This window comes from Xyrauchen texanus, chromosome 33, assembly GCF_025860055.1.
Source record: "Xyrauchen texanus isolate HMW12.3.18 chromosome 33, RBS_HiC_50CHRs, whole genome shotgun sequence".
Classification (NCBI taxonomy): Eukaryota; Metazoa; Chordata; class Actinopteri; order Cypriniformes; family Catostomidae; genus Xyrauchen; species Xyrauchen texanus.
Genome location: NC_068308.1, coordinates 5279068 through 5297375, shown reverse-complemented (window position 1 = coordinate 5297375; position 18308 = coordinate 5279068). Strand labels below are relative to the sequence as shown.

Sequence of the window (18308 nt, the reverse complement as noted above, 5' to 3'; positions counted from 1 at the left end):
TTGATAATTATTTATTATTGCTAATAACCAAACCCACTCCTGAACAAAGCACCCAAAGTTTTTTATTAAGTTCAGCACGTGTGCAGCTTGTAAACGACTACTGCAGGTGAAGACATTATCCAACCAAAAAGTATAAAAACACTTAGTCGCCTACACGAAACCACAAAAAAGTACTGTAATGGTGGCAGCTCCCAGGAAAAACTATTTAAATCAATAATTAAATAAACTGACCTAAATTAAATTGTTCGGATGCCAGACAGGAGTAAGCCTGTCAAAATGACAAGAAACCCCAGATAAGATCTAAAAGCCACCGTTTACATACGTACAAAATAATAAAATTTTCTTTTTTTTAATTCTCTACACCAAAATAAAGGCATGAGAAAGAGGTTTTTAGTTCAGTTTCCAAATATATTTTCACAAAAACATCCAAATCACCACATTACATGTACCTTGACTCAAACAATTGAGGAAAAAAAAAATTATATAATTTTTTTTAAATAAATAAATATTGTGATAAGACCGAGGATCCGCTCTAGTCCCACATTTAAATCGGCAGATTCAAGAGTCCAGTTCTCATCGAACCATAATAGAAATATATATATATATTTATTCAGACTTTTTTTTTTTTTTTTAAAGCTGTTCAGACCTGCCTGGAACCTGGCCTGCTAGTGAATTAAGTTATCAAGCTTGTTGATTTTACCATGTAATATATATTTTTTTCGATATCTTTCTAGAATTTAGCAAATAGCTTTATCCATCCATCAGACAGACATGATATGATTTTACATTGTGTGTAGCTTTCTGTACACAAGGAAAGTGTGAGTTGGCTGTTTGCATTCTGTTTAGACTATTCGGTGTCCGGATTTGTGAAGGACACACTGCTGGCTACCAATTGTGTAATTTTTTCTGTTGTAGAGATGGATAGAGACAATGTCTCCTGGCTTTTGAGGGCATGAACACACAGGAGGAAGATCTGCTGGACCAGGAACTACTGCATTAACACCTGGACCAGGAGGAGATGGAGGATGAGATGGAACCTGATCCCCAGCCAAGACCATCAACTGCATGTGTATGTATGCATGCATGCATATATATATATATATATATATATATAAATATGTATGTATATGTATGTATTATATATATATATATATATATATATATATATATGGATGTGTTGTTTGTTTTTATTTCTCATATGAGTGATACTCACTGTAACACTAACACTGTTACTATTATTATTTTGGGTATGGCTAGCCATTCTCGCACATGTCCCAAGTCATCTAGAAAGCATATAAACGCTTCCCTGACTCTGATTCTTATCCCTCGTACTCTGACATCAATTCACAGGCACCAAAACTTCTCCCATTTAAGCCTAGCATCTTTTTCATGCCGTTTTTACTCAGGCTGTAGTTTCTGAGATATGCAGCTTCACAAACCATCAGGGGTGGAAGCTCGTCCTAAACTGCCCATCATATTCCAGCTACCAAGGAGCTTGGATGGAGGTGACCCCCAATTAATTTTACAAATTTCTTGTGTTTCTCATTTACATGGGGTTTTCAATTCTCCCTGATTCCCATCGTCATTGGGGAACCAAGTCACTTCAGGGCTCGTGGGCGAGGGGATTTATGTCGCATGACTGCTACAAAGCACTTTTAGTAGCTCTATATGTTGTAGACCCTACCGCAGAGGATAATCAGGATCGCCTTAGGAAGTTGCGTTATCTTATGGACCACCTCAAACAAAAATGCCAACAGTAGGGCTGGGATAAACGATTATTTTTTAAACGATTAATCTAGTGATTATTTTTTCGATGCATCGATTAATCTAACGATTCATTTTTTCAGTCAGATTCGATTTCGATTCAATTAATCGACTTGTGACAACACCGGTAATACCGGTTTCATCGGGGGTGGGGGTGTATAAAATGTAAAAAAAAAAAAACATTTGCCGGGAGTTTGATTGACTGGCGATCTGATCAATCAATCATAATACTCCATTTTTGTCCGACAAATTAGTCAGGAGAGAGAAGATTAATGTCGGTGGATTTGAATTTGAATAATGGATTGTAGGCTACCGTACTGACGTCTTTCCGCGGTTAAAACAACAGTCCTTCTGATGTAGGCTGCATTCATGTTTAGCCTATTTGATGCTATAAATTAACCAAGGAAAAGATGATCGGTTCACGAGCAGCTTTAACTGAGGCAACGTCACGACACAGTAGCCTAGGCCTATTTATGGTTTAATTTTCTTTGAATGACCAAATTTGAAAGTTGAGACTTTATTAAATGTTACCTGCTTGGTCCTGTCTGTCAGCGCATTGTCAGTGTCCTCTATGTATTTTTCACGACATTCATAGCTATAAGCGCATCATTAATAGCTATAAGCGAAAACTTTAGGTGTCGACAATGTATTATAGCCTACTCCAACATCGAGTGCAAAGTGGGGAGTTGAAAAAAAAACGTACGTTGCTCTGTCATCTGCTCCCGGGTGGCGCTTCTTCAGATGCTGGTGCATTGCCGTGGTGCTAGAATGGAAGGCCATCTCCATTTTGCAAAGACGACATATCACGGAATTGTTTCCTTTTAAATTAAAGAATTCCCATACTTTAGAGGAAGGCATGCCGCCTTGCACTTCTGATAGTCTGAGGAGCCACTCGTGTTTCTACTACTCCCGGCGCCGCCATCTTTGTTTTGGGTCCGACGAATCGACGCGCATATTTTGCGTCTACGTATTTTTTGCGTCGACGTCATCACCAACAGCTCTTTCAGCCTAACCAAAATCTTGCAATAGATGAACGTATGGTCAAGTCTAAAGCTCGGTCAGGATTTAAACAATACATGAAGGGCAAGCCTACTCGGTGGGGTTTTAAATTATGGGTAATTGCAACATCAGACTCTGGGTATACTCTCGACTTTAATGTTTAAACAGGTAGTCATGATGGGCGTGTCACTGACTTGGCCACCAAAGTAGTTGAATCGTTACTGCAGCCATTCAAAGACCAGGGCCAAAATGTTTGTTTTGACAACTTATACACATCCCCGGCTCTTATGGTTAAGTTGTTAGAAATGGGAACTAATGTCTGTGGGACATGCAGGGTGAATCGTAAACTGTTTCCTGCTGAATTTAAAGACATCTAAAGATGGGAACATATCCTCAAGGGATATGAGGTGGTGTAGGATTAAGGGTAATATACTTTTATTTTAGTGGAAGGACACGTGTGCTGTTACATGCCTCTCCAATTTCCACAATGCGAATGGCTCAACCGAAATTACTAGGTTTGTAAAAAATGATGGCGACTGGACAAAAGTAGTAGCCCTCCAGCCCACTGTCATCAGCGATAACAAAAACGTCGGCGGTGTTTATAGGTCAAACCAAATTATAAGATCTTCCGACGTCCTACAAAAAATTCAGAAGTGGTGGAAGACTCTTTTCCACTTCATAGACATTGCCGTCATCAATAGTTTCATATTGTTTAAGGAATGGCAACACATTCATGCAGCACCAGGGGATGAGCGTAGACCTTTGAACTTAACCCAGATAGATTTCAGAGAAAACCTGGCTCATTAGCTGGGATGTATCGATATTCACGCAAGTTTCCCTTTTCAAACACTAAAGCCTGTGGTCCCTCCTTTGTCATCACTCCACACAGCCCATGTCCCTACATTTGAAGAGTCCTCTAAGAGATGATGGCTATGCTATAGGAAAAGTAGGACTGAAAATAAAACTAAAAGTACCTTGTTGCGCACCGGAATGTAATGCCAAAAGACTTCGCTTGGTTTGCGATTGGAACTGTTTTCAGTCTTGGCACAGCTGAGTGTGATCAGTTTTGCGAAGAGACCTAGGTTGGGCTCTGTTTACTGGTGTTGTCCTCCTTTTCTCCCTCTCTTCTCTCCACAGGTATTGCAGTTGTTGAGTATTTATAAATTTATATATATTCTGCTCTTGGACTCTTTATTCTAAATGTATTTACTGTAGAAAGTTTGAAAGTTTGATTTTGTATGTTTTGCTGTGTAATTTGTGTGTAATTCTAATGTTCAAATGACATAAAATGTGTGTTTTATTGAACATATAAAATTTATATTTCAGTGTTTGTGTCCTTCAATTTCAGAAGCAATCTCAATTTATTATTACAGGTGCTCAAAAGGAGTATTTGAGGAGTGGTCATGTGAAATGTATCTTAACATTCTAAATGTTTGTTTTATTCTGTTTTCCCACCAAATCACTAGAATGGTCATAACTTTTTATTGTCGACAATTTTAAATGTCGGAGTCGCGTGATGTCATGCGGGGATCAGATGTGTGAACGATGAGCTCTGTGCACTTTGCTAGTTTTTAGTTCTTTAGTTTTTAATTCTATGTCATAAACCGGTGAGATTCGATACACCCTGCTACATAACTGTTCTATGAATTCAACATGTCAAAGAATTCAAAATCCTTGGGCTCTGGAGATATTAAAAGACCCTAACATGCTCAAGCTGAAACCTCAGACAGGGCCGCAGTCCAGGGACTCAATTTGGATGGTGCAGCGGGTGAAATTCAATGGCAACTGGCAAGCATGTCTGTAATGCAAAATCTTAACATGCCCATAAAAAGCGATGTCTTTTTTTATAAAATCAATGGTCTGAGTAAGTCATGGTGTGTCTCCCAAGTGAGCTTGTCTCGCTAAACAAACATAGACTTGCCCATCCGAGGAAGATGGGCGCCTGTCTGGTTTCTTTTTGTGCTGGTTCCGCCTAGCGGCTGGAGTTTATCTTGTGGAATAACACTCCTTCGGGACAGTTGTGGATTAATGTGCTCGTTAAATTTTGGGAAGATATGGGGTGGTCTTGTTTTTTTTAGTGCTGGCTCAAGTAAGAGCAGGGAAGTCAATACATTGATAAGTAAACATCTACAATTCAAATGTCTCAAACAGATTAAAGATAAATTAGAAAGAGTCATTATTGTTTTAGCAGAAATTCAGGGGCTAAGATTGATTTTGGATAATATATTACTCACCTAACATTGATGATCAGGGCTTTTTAATAGATCTTGAAGGGATGTTACAAGCTGACACCACTCATGACATAATATTGTAAAAAGACTTTAATCTTTTGATGGACTCTTAGTCTTACAGATATTTGGAGACTTTTAAATCCATCTGGGAGGGACAATACATTTTTTCCATCAGTCCATAAGATTTATTCTAGAATATATATTTTTTTATATATCCAAGTCTCTCATTTCATCTGTTGTTGATTGCTCAATTGGAACCATCTTTGTCTCAGATCACACCCTGGTGAGTTTAGAGGTGTTGCCACATACAGAGAAAAAGAAATCATATACAGGTGAAACTCGAAAAATTAGAATATCGTGCAAAAGTTCATTAATTTCAGTAATTCAACTTAAAAGGTGAAACTAATATATTATATAGACTCATTACAAGCAAAGTAAGATATTTCAAGCCTTTATTTGATATAATTTTGATGATTATGGCTTACAGCTTATGAAAACCCCAAATTCAGAATCTCAGAAAATTAGAATATTACATATTACAAAAAAAAAAAAGGATTTTAAATACAGAAATGTCGGCCCTCTGAAAAGTATAATCATGCATATGTACTCAGTACTTGGTTTGGGCCCCTTTTGCATTAATTACTGCCTCAATGCGGCGTGGCATGGATGCTATCAGCCTGTGGCACTGCTGAGGTGTTGGAGACCAAGATGCTTCAATAGCGGCCTTCAGCTCTTCTGCATTGTTTGGTCTCATGTCTCTCATCTTTCTCTTGGCAATGCCCCATAGATTCTCTATGGGGTTCAGGTCAGGCGAGTTTGCTGGCCAATCAAGCACAGTAACACCATGGTCATTGAACCAGGTTTTGGTACTTTTGGCAGTGTGGGCAGGTGCCAAGTCCTGCTGGAAAATGAAGTCAGCATCTCCATAAAGCTTGTCTGCTGAAGGAAGCATGAAGTGCTCTAAAATGTCCCGGTAGATGGCTGCGTTGACTCTGGACTTAATAAAGCACAGTGGACCAACACCAGCCGATGACATGGCTCCCCAAACCAACACAGACTGTGGAAACTTCACACTGGACTTCAAGCATCTTGGATTGTGTGCCTCTCCATTCTTCCTCCAGACTCTGGGACCTTGGTTTCCAAATGAGATGCAAAATTTGCTCTCATCAGAAAAGAGGACTTTGGACCACTGAGCAACAGACCAGTTCTTTTTTCTTTAGCCCAGGTAAGACGCTTGACATTTGAAGCCCATGTCCAGGACCCGCTCTGTGTGTGGTGGCTCTTGATGCAGTAACTCCAGCCTCAGTCCACTCCTTGTGAAGCTCCCCACACATTTGAATGGCCTTTTAATGACAATCCTCTCCAGGCTACGGTCATCCCTGCTGCTTGTGCACCTTTTTCTTCCACACTTTTCCCTTCCACTTAACTTTCTATTAATGTGCTTTGATACAGCACTTTGAGAACATCCAACTTCTTTTGCAATTACCTTTTGAGGCTTTCCCTCCTTGTGGAGGGTGTCAATGATGGTTTTCTGCACAACTGTCAGGTCAGCAGTCTTCCCCATGATTGTGAATTCAACTGAACCAGACTGAGAGACCATTTAAAGGCTCAGGAACCCTTTGCAGGTGTTTAGCTGATTAGAGTGTGACACTTTGAGCCTACAATACTGAACCTTTTCACAATATTCTAATTTTCTGAGATTCTGAATTTGGGGTTTTCATAAGCTGTAAGCCATAATCATCAAAATTATATCAAATAAAGGCTTGAAATATCTTACTTTGCTTGTAATGAGTCTATATAATATATTAGTTTCACCTTTTAAGTTGAATTACTGAAATTAATGAACTTTTGCACGATATTCTAATTTTTCCGAGTTTCACCTGTAGTTGGCACTTTAATGTATCACTTTTGCAAAATCCTGATTTCCAACAAATGCTAAAGGCTGAAATCAATGTTTATATGGAGACCAACAGGTCCTCAGTATCCTCTGTGGGTGTGGCTTGGCTTATGGGTCAGATCATACAGTATGCATCATTCATCAAAAAATCCAAAGCACAAGAACTTGTGGAGTTGGAAGGGAATATTAAAAGTGCAGAGGCAGAGCTGATGCGCAGAATGTCGTCTGATGGCCTCAGAGAACTGACCCGATTGAAATGCATATATAATACTATTTTGTCGCAGAAGGTGGAGTTTTGGCTATTCAGGGCAAGACGGTCATATTTTGAGTCGGGGGACAAAGCAGGGAAGCTTTTGGCTAGATATCTGCAGTGAAATCTGTTGGTGGTGAAATATTTACCTCAGCCATTGATATTAATAATGCTCTTAAAGAATTCTATCTTGATCTCTATAGTTCCAAATCTACCGATGAAGGCATTAGAAATTTGTGGAACCATTAGAATTCCCCAAGCTGATGACTAGGCAAAAAAATTATCTTGATTCTGAGATACAGTGCATCCGAAAAGTATTCATAGCGCTTCACTGTTTCCACATTGTTACAGCCTTATTTCAAAATGGATTAAATGCATTATTTTCCTCAAAATTCTTCAAACATTACCCCATAATGACAACATGAAAGAAGTTTGTTTGAAATCTTTTCAAATTTATTAAAAATAAAAAACGAAAAAGTTTAGTCCCTGAAATTATTATAACTTTTTTTTCATGCATCTATTTATTTTGTGGAATTTGATAATTTTCCACAGCCCACCTGACAATCTTTCACAGCACACTAGTGTGCCGCGTCACAGTGGTTGGGAAGACCTCTCATGCAAAACAGATCACTCTTGTGCTTCAAATTAACTTTGGATCCCACACACTGAAAAGTCTATCTGTTGCTCCTGGTGCTCCCTGTATTCAATTGCATTGCGAGGGGAAAACAATCTAAAATGGTTTAAACCTGAAGACTTTGATGCCTAGGACTTCGGTATCCTTGAAGGTTGCAGAAATATTTGCATTAAAAACAGTGGTTTGGTATTGGTATTACCAAACCACAACAAGCAATTTCCATTTGAATGGTCCCGCTACGTAGGCTTAGGACGTTGCGTGAATTGGATAGAACAGACGTTAAAAAAAAAACAACACAAAAAAACAACTGCCAATATCGATGCACAGTCACCTTTTTGGAAAGGTAATGTATCGTGCTACGATAAATCATTACACCCCTATTTAATAAAAAGCAAACATGCCTATTGTGAGGGAATGCAAAATGTTTGTGAGGAAACACAAAAAAGATTTGTGAGAATGCAAAACTATTTTAGAACACAAATTCCTCTAAGGCAGGGGTGGGGAACCTTTTTTCCATTAAGTGCCATTTGAGTATTTACTAAATTATTCATGGTCCATACCATTGCTTGAAATTTCTGATTGTGGGTTGAAATGAATATACATAAAGACGTTCCCCACCCCTGCTCTAAGGGGCTCTGTAGGCTTGAGACAAAATCATTGCAAATATATTCTAAATATTCAATTTATTGCCATATCCTATCCTATGCCATGTATTGTTTAAAGAGCTTTTATTAAAGCTTGAGGTTGACACTGATAGTCTCTGATAGATTTTTGGGTATTAATTGCTCCCTAGCTGAAGGGTCCAAAAGTCTGAACTCCTTGGTTCTGCAATATAATTGTGCTCTCTAAAGGTTAAATAAAAAGCAATCACTGATTCAGTGTGGAGTTTGCTGTGTCATGTGACTAGGCTACACAGTTACTGACTCTTCAAAAACAGATTTAAAACACCGACAGAGAAAAGTCAATGTACAGTGCATCCGGAAAATATTCACAGCGCTTCACTTTTTCCACATTTTGTTATGTTACAGCCTTATTCCAAAATAGATTAAATTCATTATTTTCCTCAAAATTCTACAAACAATAACCCATAATGACAACGTGAAAGAAGTTTGTTTGAAATCTTTGCAAATGTACTAAAAATAAAAAACTTATGTACATAAGTATTCACAGCCTTTGCCATGACACTCAAAATTGAGCTCAGGTGCATCCCGTTTCCACTGATCACCCTTGAGATGTTTCTACAACTTGATTGGACATGATTTGGAAAGGCACACACCTGTCTATATATAGTCCCACAGTTAACAGTGCATGTCAGAGCACAAACCACACACATATATACACATACACACACACACATACATATATACATACATATACACACACACACACACACGTAACAACCTTTCCATTTACAGTCAGGCAAGAATACAAACATGCAGGTGGAAAATTATTAATACAAATGAAGACAAAAACAATTATAAATAATAAAAACAATAATTATTATGATGATAATAATCACTGAAATATAAATCATTATTCGAGGTGAACGTGTTTTCAAATTATTTTATAAATTTTGTATTTTATATTGTTTGTATTATTTTACAGGATGCAGAGTTACGTTTACAATAAACTGCTCTACAGACATTAAGTGAACTGAACTCAAAACACCTGAGATGTCTGAGGTCATTTGCGTCACTCGGAAGGCAGAAACAAAGCGTGAGATCCTTAGATGCGCATAATCCACGAGACTGCACACCTCTGTAGCAGCACGTCATATATGCCCATATACGGCTTTTCTGTCATCTGTACTTAATATAAGTATAATGAGTGTTTCTTCAAACGCGTGTCTGTGTGTCTACGGGCAAATTATTTGTTATATTAATTTTATAATAATAATAATTTTATAGATTAATGGGAAAACGAGCCAAATATCATCATGGTCAAAGGCATTTGCTATTGGTTATCACTCTGACCATGATCCCGAGATCATCGTCTGTTTGCTCAACCCGAATGTGCATGTCTCTCTATAAATTAACAAAATGTTCAGACAGTCTCATGCCGTTTTTTCAGACACATTCAGGATGATTACCACTTTTGCCAGTGTCGCTAGGCTGGCTTCGTGCGTGCGCTTGTAATAATTATATTTTAAAGGCTCATTCTTACGGTTTAGTATTTCTCTGTAATGTAGAACAGTGTTAGCAATGTTACTGATAACATTCTCAGACATGGAACTCAAACCATTTTCTGATACTAGTGTTTTTCCTTGATGCCTAAACGCAGCCAATCACCAGCACTTTTAGATTTGGGCACATCTAGCATGCTACATGCTTATCACTGACTTTGACGAGATTAACCCCTAAGGTATCGAAATTTGGTACAGAACGACAAGACATTTTTCGATACTCGATTGTTTAGAGGCAATTCGGTCGGTGCCAAAAATGTATCGAACTCGATACCCAGACCTACTTGCAAGTGTCTTAGTGGAAGAGTGGGGTAACATCTCACAGCAAGGACTGGCAAATCTGGTGCAGTGAGGAGGAGGAGATGCACTGCAGTACTAAATGCACCTGGTGGCCAAAATATATACTGACTGTTCCTTTTGACCCCGGCTTGGCTTTCTAAGGCAGTGTTTTATGTTACTACTGAACAACAAACACATTTGACTTGTAATATTTTCATTAATATTACAAATATTTCAGTGAAATGTTATACGTTAAAAGCTATCGGCCTGTTTTCCCACCTTAGTTATCATATCGGCAAAACCCACTATCAATTGACCTCTAATTACAGCTACTTGCATTCTAGACAACTGAACATGCCATATTACCTTCTTCACTGTCCTGTGGTACAGTCATGAGATACTGTATGATCTTGATGAGAGAAGTGAGCTGTTCCTTCACCTCAAACTCACAACAAACTGAGATCCAGAAGTCCTGATCCCTCTCCACAACAGACTCCTGAACACAACATATCACAAAAATGTCTCTTAAGCCCTAAACAGAAATAGGTTTACAATGTTTAACTTGAACTAAAATATAAATACAACAGCATAGCATATGAAAACATGCATTAAACATTTCTGTACCTTCTCAGCTCCAGTTGCATTGACAGAAGTTTGTGTGACATGCTGTTTGAACAGGAGAAGCATTAGGACCCAGAGGAAGTGGGAAGGGTCCAGCGTGCCAAGCAGCTGACTGAGAATGGGCAAGCGCCTGTGCTCAGGGACATGAGGCAGGGCATCAACAAACACATGTATGATATGAGTCACCACAGTCTCCATATAACCCTCTGACTGGACACAGCCACCCTTATGCGCCTGAGGAGAGAGAATTGAGAATGTTCTGGATTGAAAATAAGTAATTTTTGCTTTTGATTTGGAGCAAAACTATAGATAAAAAAAATAAATAACCTTAAATAGAAGCAGCATTATTTTATTTTTACACAGATATACAGGTGAAACTCGAAAAATTAGAATATTGTGCAAAAGTTCATTAATTTCAGTAATTCAACTTAAAAGGTGAAACTAATATATTATATAGACTCATTACAAGCAAAGTAAGATATTTCAAGCCTTTATTTGATATAATTTTGATGATTATGGCTTACAGCTTATGAAAACCCCAAATTCAGAATCTCAGAAAATTAGAATATTACATGAAATCAATAAAAAAAAAAGGATTTTAAATACAGAAATGTCGGCCCTCTGAAAAGTATAATCATGCATATGTACTCAGTACTTGGTTTGGGCCCCTTTGCATTAATTACTGCCTCAATGCGGCGTGGCATGGATGCTATCAGCCTGTGGCACTGCTGAGGTGTTATGGAAGACCAAGATGCTTCAATAGCGGCCTTCAGCTCTTCTGCATTGTTTGGTCTCATGTCTCTCATCTTTCTCTTGGCAATGCCCCATAGATTCTCTATGGGGTTCAGGTCAGGCGAGTTTGCTGGCCAATCAAGCACAGTAATACCATGGTCATTGAACCAGGTTTTGGTACTTTTGGCAGTGTGGGCAGGTGCCAAGTCCTGCTGGAAAATGAAGTCAGCATCTCCATAAAGCTTGTCTGCTGAAGGAAGCATGAAGTGCTCTAAAATGTCCCGGTAGACGGCTGCGTTGACTCTGGTCTTAATAAAGCACAGTGGACCAACACCAGCCCGATGACATGGCTCCCCAAACCAACACAGACTGTGGAAACTTCACACTGGACTTCAAGCATCTTGGATTGTGTGCCTCTCCATTCTTCCTCCAGACTCTGGGACCTTGGTTTCCAAATGAGATGCAAAATTTGCTCTCATCAGAAAAGAGGACTTTGGACCACTGAGCAACAGACCAGTTCTTTTTTTTCTTTAGCCCAGGTAAGACGTTTGACATTTGAAGCCCATGTCCAGGACCCATCTGTGTGTGGTGGCTCTTGATGCAGTAACTCCAGCCTCAGTCCACTCCTTGTGAAGCTCCCCCACACATTTGAATGGCCTTTTCCTGACAATCCTCTCCAGGCTACGGTCATCCCTGCTGCTTGTGCACCTTTTTCTTCCACACTTTTCCCTTCCACTTAACTTTCTATTAATGTGCTTTGATACAGCACTTTGAGAACATCCAACTTCTTTTGCAATTACCTTTTGAGGCTTTCCCTCCTTGTGGAGGGTGTCACTGATGGTTTTCTGCACAACTGTCAGGTCAGCAGTCTTCCCCATGATTGTGAATTCAACTGAACCAGGCTCAGGAACCCTTTGCAGGCGTTTAGCTGATTAGAGTGTGACACTTTGAGCCTATAATACTGAACCTTTTCACAATATTCTAATTTTCTGAGATTCTGAATTTGGGGTTTTCATAAGCTGTAAGCCATAATCATAAAAATTATATCAAATAAAGGCTTCAAATATCTTACTTTGCTTGTAATGAGTCTATATAATATATTAGTTTCACCTTTTAAGTTGAATTACTGAAATTAATGAACTTTTGCACGATATTCTAATTTTTCGAGTTTCACCTGTATGTAGGTTTTAGGGATAACATTTTTTCTCTCCCGGTCCGACACTTGAACTCCGTGTTGATATCCATTACCAGTGCAATTATTAGGGCCCAAGCACTGAAAGTGCGGAGGCCCTATTGTTCTTTAAAAATTAGAGCCAAAGCACTGAATGTGCGGAGGCCTTTTTGTTGTTCTCAGGATTATTAAGTCAGACATTTTGGATTTTTTGAATATCACAGGATCTGAACCTTTAAATACTCCTCCTAGAGGATTCATGAGACTGGCATCAAATTATGTGACATTAGCTGCAAGACATTTTAGCTGCTAAATTGCAAACTGATTTTTTTTATATTTTGAATTGTGTGGCGAAGCATAAAGCATAAATTTAAGGCGAAAAATGTGAAACAGGAAGTGCCTTATATCTTGTGTGCATTGTGTGATTTTGATAAAAATTCACCTGTATGTTTGGTAATGAGGGCTAATCACATTGATGCAACTATTATGGATCACGGTCATAGTGCCACAAACTGGCAGCAGGAAGTCTGGCACTTTTAATAGACTTTGAAATAGCCCTCTTGTGTTTACTTGAATTGCTTCAAAATTCTTTAGAATGTCAAAAAAATGCTGATGTAAAGTTGTAAAGGAATATTAGATATCTTAAATACGGTTGCCATGAAAACACATTAATTTGTATTCCTTTCTTCCTATATTTGGGTGTTATTGAGGCACTTGGCATTCTTTTTTCCTTTTTTGATTTCCTCCCCTTTTTCTCTCCAATTTGGAATGCCCAATTCCAATTCATGGTGGCGTAGTGATTCGACTCAATCCGGGTGACGGGACAAATCTCAGTTTCCTCCGCATCTGAGACGTCAATCTGCACATCTTATCACATGGTTGAGTGCGATATCGTGGAGACATAGCACATGTGGCTATTCACCACGTGCCCCACGAGAGCGAACCATAGTATAGCGACCACGAGGAGGATACCCCTTGTGACTCTACCCTCCTTAGCAACCAGGCCAATTTGGTTGCTTAGGACATCTGGCTGGAGTCTCTCAGCACGTCCTGGATTCAAACTCGGGACTCCAGGGGTGGTAGTCAGCGTCTTCATTCGCTGAGCTACCCAGGCCCCGAAGCACTTGGTATTTTATGGAATTTTGAGCACACGCACGCACGCACGCACAGTACGTGGCCACCAGGGCTGGGCAACAATTGCCCATTTTGACATACTGTTTTGGTTAATAGAAATAGAAGAAAGCCGACTCACATTTATGTACAAACTTTGGTATCCTCAATGAGGCATAATCCCCAAATTTTGCATAATAGGTCCCCTTTAATAAGTTAATACAACATTAAAACTAAAAAATGAAATCATTAAGCATGCATGCAGCCTAAAGTATGTAGCCTATATTGTGACCCTTCTCTTTAGTCACTTGCTTTCTAGCACGACATGACACATTAGGCCAATGGTTTGGCAACGTCATCGCTTATGACAAACACTGAATTGGTGGCATGTGCAAAAAATTTACTTTTATTGGATTACATTGTTGAAAAATTATTCTGAGGGCTCCAATTGATTGCTGTGGCTTCAATATCATCAACAGAGCTGACTGGACTGAGGAGATCATTTTAACTCACAACTTTGCAGCATAAATTTATAGCGAACATGATTACATGTTTGTTATTAACTCATATCATTACAGCTTTCTGCAACCACTTACTGTGCATGAACGGACATTTTTGTAAATAAGAGGATTGGTCTATAGACCTTATTCACAGTAGCGCCATGTTTGATTTTTAATGGTAATGGAAACGAGGCTGTGAGGGATAGACTTACCATCTCTTCAATGGTATGCATGGTGTAAATCTGTGAAAAACTCATGGTGTCTGGAGTTTTTTGTCTACAGTGTCCCCTTGAAAATATATTTTTTAAATGTTTTGTACAAGGAACAATCCAAAAATACTTTAAAATTCAGTACATCTCATCGAAGAGACTGTATGTCTATCCTGCACAGCCTTTTCATTATTGTCATTCAAAATCCAAGCTACTGCTGCTGTGAATAAGGTCTAGTATGTGCTGAAAAAGATTTATATTTGTTTTCTAGACAGATACCTTTAAAAAATACTCTAACTGGTAGTTAAAGGGCAGTTCATTTAAAATTTTTATTTCTGTCATCACTGCTCACACTTAAGTCTGAATTAATTTTTCTCTGCCATGGAACAAAAAAGGAGATGTTAAGTAAAACGATTAGTCTCAATCACTGCATCTCAATGTAAGTGAATGGAGACTGAAACTCTCTAATATCTCCTTTTGATATACACTGAAATAAGTCATACAGGTTTTCAACAGCATGAAGTATTGGCAGCCCTAGATCTAGAGAGATGGAGATGAGAGATATAACAGGTGTAACTCTGCAGCTGAGTAGTTCTGTTAGCTCTACAATTATTCTCAAAGGTAGTGTAAAATAAGGAAGTGCAACGATTTGAAAGGGATAAAAAAAAAAAAAAACGCTCCAACCTTGCGCGATTGTAAATTGTAACGTTGACCACTTTGTTGATTATAAGCAGGAGAGACAGTGTTAGAAAAGCAAAATAATGGTATTTGCATTTTGGATTAAAGGGTTTATGAAGGTTGTTACATGCGTGACATCGTAAGTTCAGTAAAAATGCGCTTCCCTGCGTGCGCTCACACTAAACTCAAGCGTCAGCTGCTAAATGACAGATACACGAGTGAGAGATGATTTTGACTTGCTCAGTTTCTGCTGTTTTAAGCTCCTCTATTCAACCGCCAAAATGTAATATCAGCAAACAAAATTTAGGACTTTTTATGGCCATAAGTTTTATAAAGTTAATTTAAGACCAAGACTTAAGTATCCACGAAAACCCTGATTTACCCAAATTGCTTCAAAATTGTTTAGAATAGAAAGTCCTGTTATTTTTATCTGAAACCCTATAAAAGTTTTTAGAGTAATGTCAAGACACTGCTGATGTAAAATTATGAAGGGATTCTTGATACCTTAAATAGTGTTGTCATGGCAACTGATCAAATTACATCATGTTGTGATTTATTCGGGTGTATCAGACATGTTTAATCACTCAAATGACATAAATGTGAATATGGTGGGACACGGTCATGGGGCCTTCAGCTGGCAACAATAGATGTGACACTTCGAATAGACTTTGAAAAAACAACCCCTCTTATTTTCACTTGCTTCACATCAACTTTGCACAGACTAGTGTCAAATTTAATAAGGTAAGTGGATTCTTGATATCCTACATGATATTTTCATAGCTACAATCAAAAAACAATATTATTTTTTGGACTGTTCAAGGGTTCACACTTGCCATAATTACACATTACATTTGCCACTCGACAAAATGCATGTCTCCATGCATTGTTTTCCAAAAGCCAACGGGTGAAAATGGCCCCATGTTGCCCATCATCGCTGCTTGCAGATATATTTTTCTTTACTTGGTTTAGAATATCTATACCTCACTGTGTGGAACTGATTTGGAGTACTCTTTTATGTGTAGAGAAACACAAACCTAGAACTACACATTTTAATTAAATATATATTTTTAAATAAATTATAAAAACTTGTAGCCTATCTAGAAATACATTATTGATAACTTGTGACTGGATAATGCAGCAGCAAAATTAACAGTTATTCCAGTAAAAGTTTTCAGTAGAAATCAAGCTAGTTGGGGGCTAAGCACCAAAGGTGCTGTAGCACCTATTGTATCCATTGGTGTCTATGGAAGCATATTGAACTGTCTTAGGAAAATTATTACATTTGGCACACTGATAAGGCATGAAATGGTACCCATGGCAAATTTGGGACCTCTACGACAAACTCTGCACCACCACCACCAGTTCAAAAATGCACTTTTATTTTGCACATATATTTTAAACCATTTGTCATAGAGACATAATTTTTTGTCTGATCACTCTCCTCCCAATGATTATATTAAATGGATGCACAGAAATGACAGTTTTGCCTTTGTTTAAAAGTTACACCATTGTGAAGTATGGTTGCCCTGGTACCTCGGTATCGATACTAAATCGATGTGATGAAATTACACAGAAAAGGACTTGAGTAAAAGAACAGCATAATATCTTGCATTTGCAAATTCGGCATTTTCCATTTTAATATTTCTGGATTCCATGTTTTAAGTTTTAATTAAATCATCAGAACAGTGGCTAATTAATCAAATAAAAATTTGATAATTAATTTAACAAAAAAATATAAATGTTTTGGTCAAATAAAATGCTGCACAACAGAGTTTCACAGTATAAATGAAAACATTAATGCTAAAAATCTGCTTACATTGGGCACAAGGCTGCTACAGCTTAAATCACAGGTTTCTAATTTTGAGTGCACTTGTTTTTCTGATATTGCTTACATGCAATAATTGTAATAATGTTAATTATTATTATAAATATTAATGTATTAACCATTCATTATTAAAAAATATTATCAATTATATTATTGCTATAACACTGAATATTAAATTTTTTATACAATATAAATATTTTCCGTGGTAATGTCTTCAATTCCACGCATCCAGTTAAACACAGCTTTAATTTTGGTGGAACTTTTATTTTGATCGACCTTTGAGTTCTACCTGGTAATTTTTTAATAAGGTCTGCATTCTAAATGAACTGCCGATACACGCAAGCTAAGATCTCAGAGCAGCACCTCAAGAGTTTGTGTTAGTTTTAACAGCCGCTCAAGCACTAAACACCCCATCATGTGCCTCACGTGCGATCTCTCTCTCTCTCTCTCTCTCTCTCTCTCTCTCTCTCTCTCTCTCTCTCTCTCTCTCTCCTCTCTCTCTCTCTCCCTCCCTCTCTCTCCCTCCCTCCCTCTCCCTCTCTCTCTCTCTCTCTCTCTCTCTCCCTCTCTCTCTCTGTAGTATGACAGAGAACAGAGCAACATCTGCACCTCTCGTTCATTCTAAAGCGTGCATTGTGTGTAGACTGAATATTATTTAATTAAATGATATCCATCTGCTGTCTAATGATTATGCTTGGCCATATCAAGATTTTATTTAATTTGATTCATTGTAAAATTGTAAATTGCACTCTTGGTACCAAAATTAGCAACAAGATGATATCGTACCGTTTTAAATTTTTATCGCAGTATTCCGGTATTGTGAAGTTAACAAGGTGGATGTGCAAATGGATTTGAGGCTGGATCTCTGCAATGCTTTGTCTTCTCTAAACAAAACATGGTATGCTTCATCGGCATCGTGATCTGAAGGCACATGCAAAGTCTGGAGACTGCGTCACCTATGGGTCAAGAAATTCTGGAAATGGCTATTTTTCCTCTGTAACTTTTGAACTGCATGTACAAATAGCATAACCTTGCTGTCTATGATTTCCTGGGCTATGAGGATTTCAGCAATACCCACATTTTCCCATATGCATCTTAAACCATTGTTAATTTAATTAAAAGTGATATATTTTGAATGCATTGTCGAATTAAAAAACAAATTGGTATGCCTTATTGAGGATACCTGAGCAGTATGGAGACCTATAGTTCAAATGATAACCCACACT

At 38.1% G+C, this 18308-nt stretch overlaps 1 protein-coding gene across 1 annotated transcript in view; it reads right to left on the bottom strand.

Annotated features, from left to right (window-relative positions):
- The window catches only part of heatr1 (HEAT repeat containing 1), a 151485-nt gene that overhangs the window by 70454 nt on the left and 62723 nt on the right, over positions 1–18308 (bottom strand). Inside the window, exons 30-31 of the mRNA XM_052103324.1 lie at positions 10861–11091; positions 10603–10732 (exon numbers count right to left, since the gene is read on the bottom strand). Of these exons, the coding sequence (XP_051959284.1) occupies positions 10603–10732; positions 10861–11091 (361 nt within the window). The remainder of the gene's footprint in view (positions 1–10602; positions 10733–10860; positions 11092–18308) is intronic.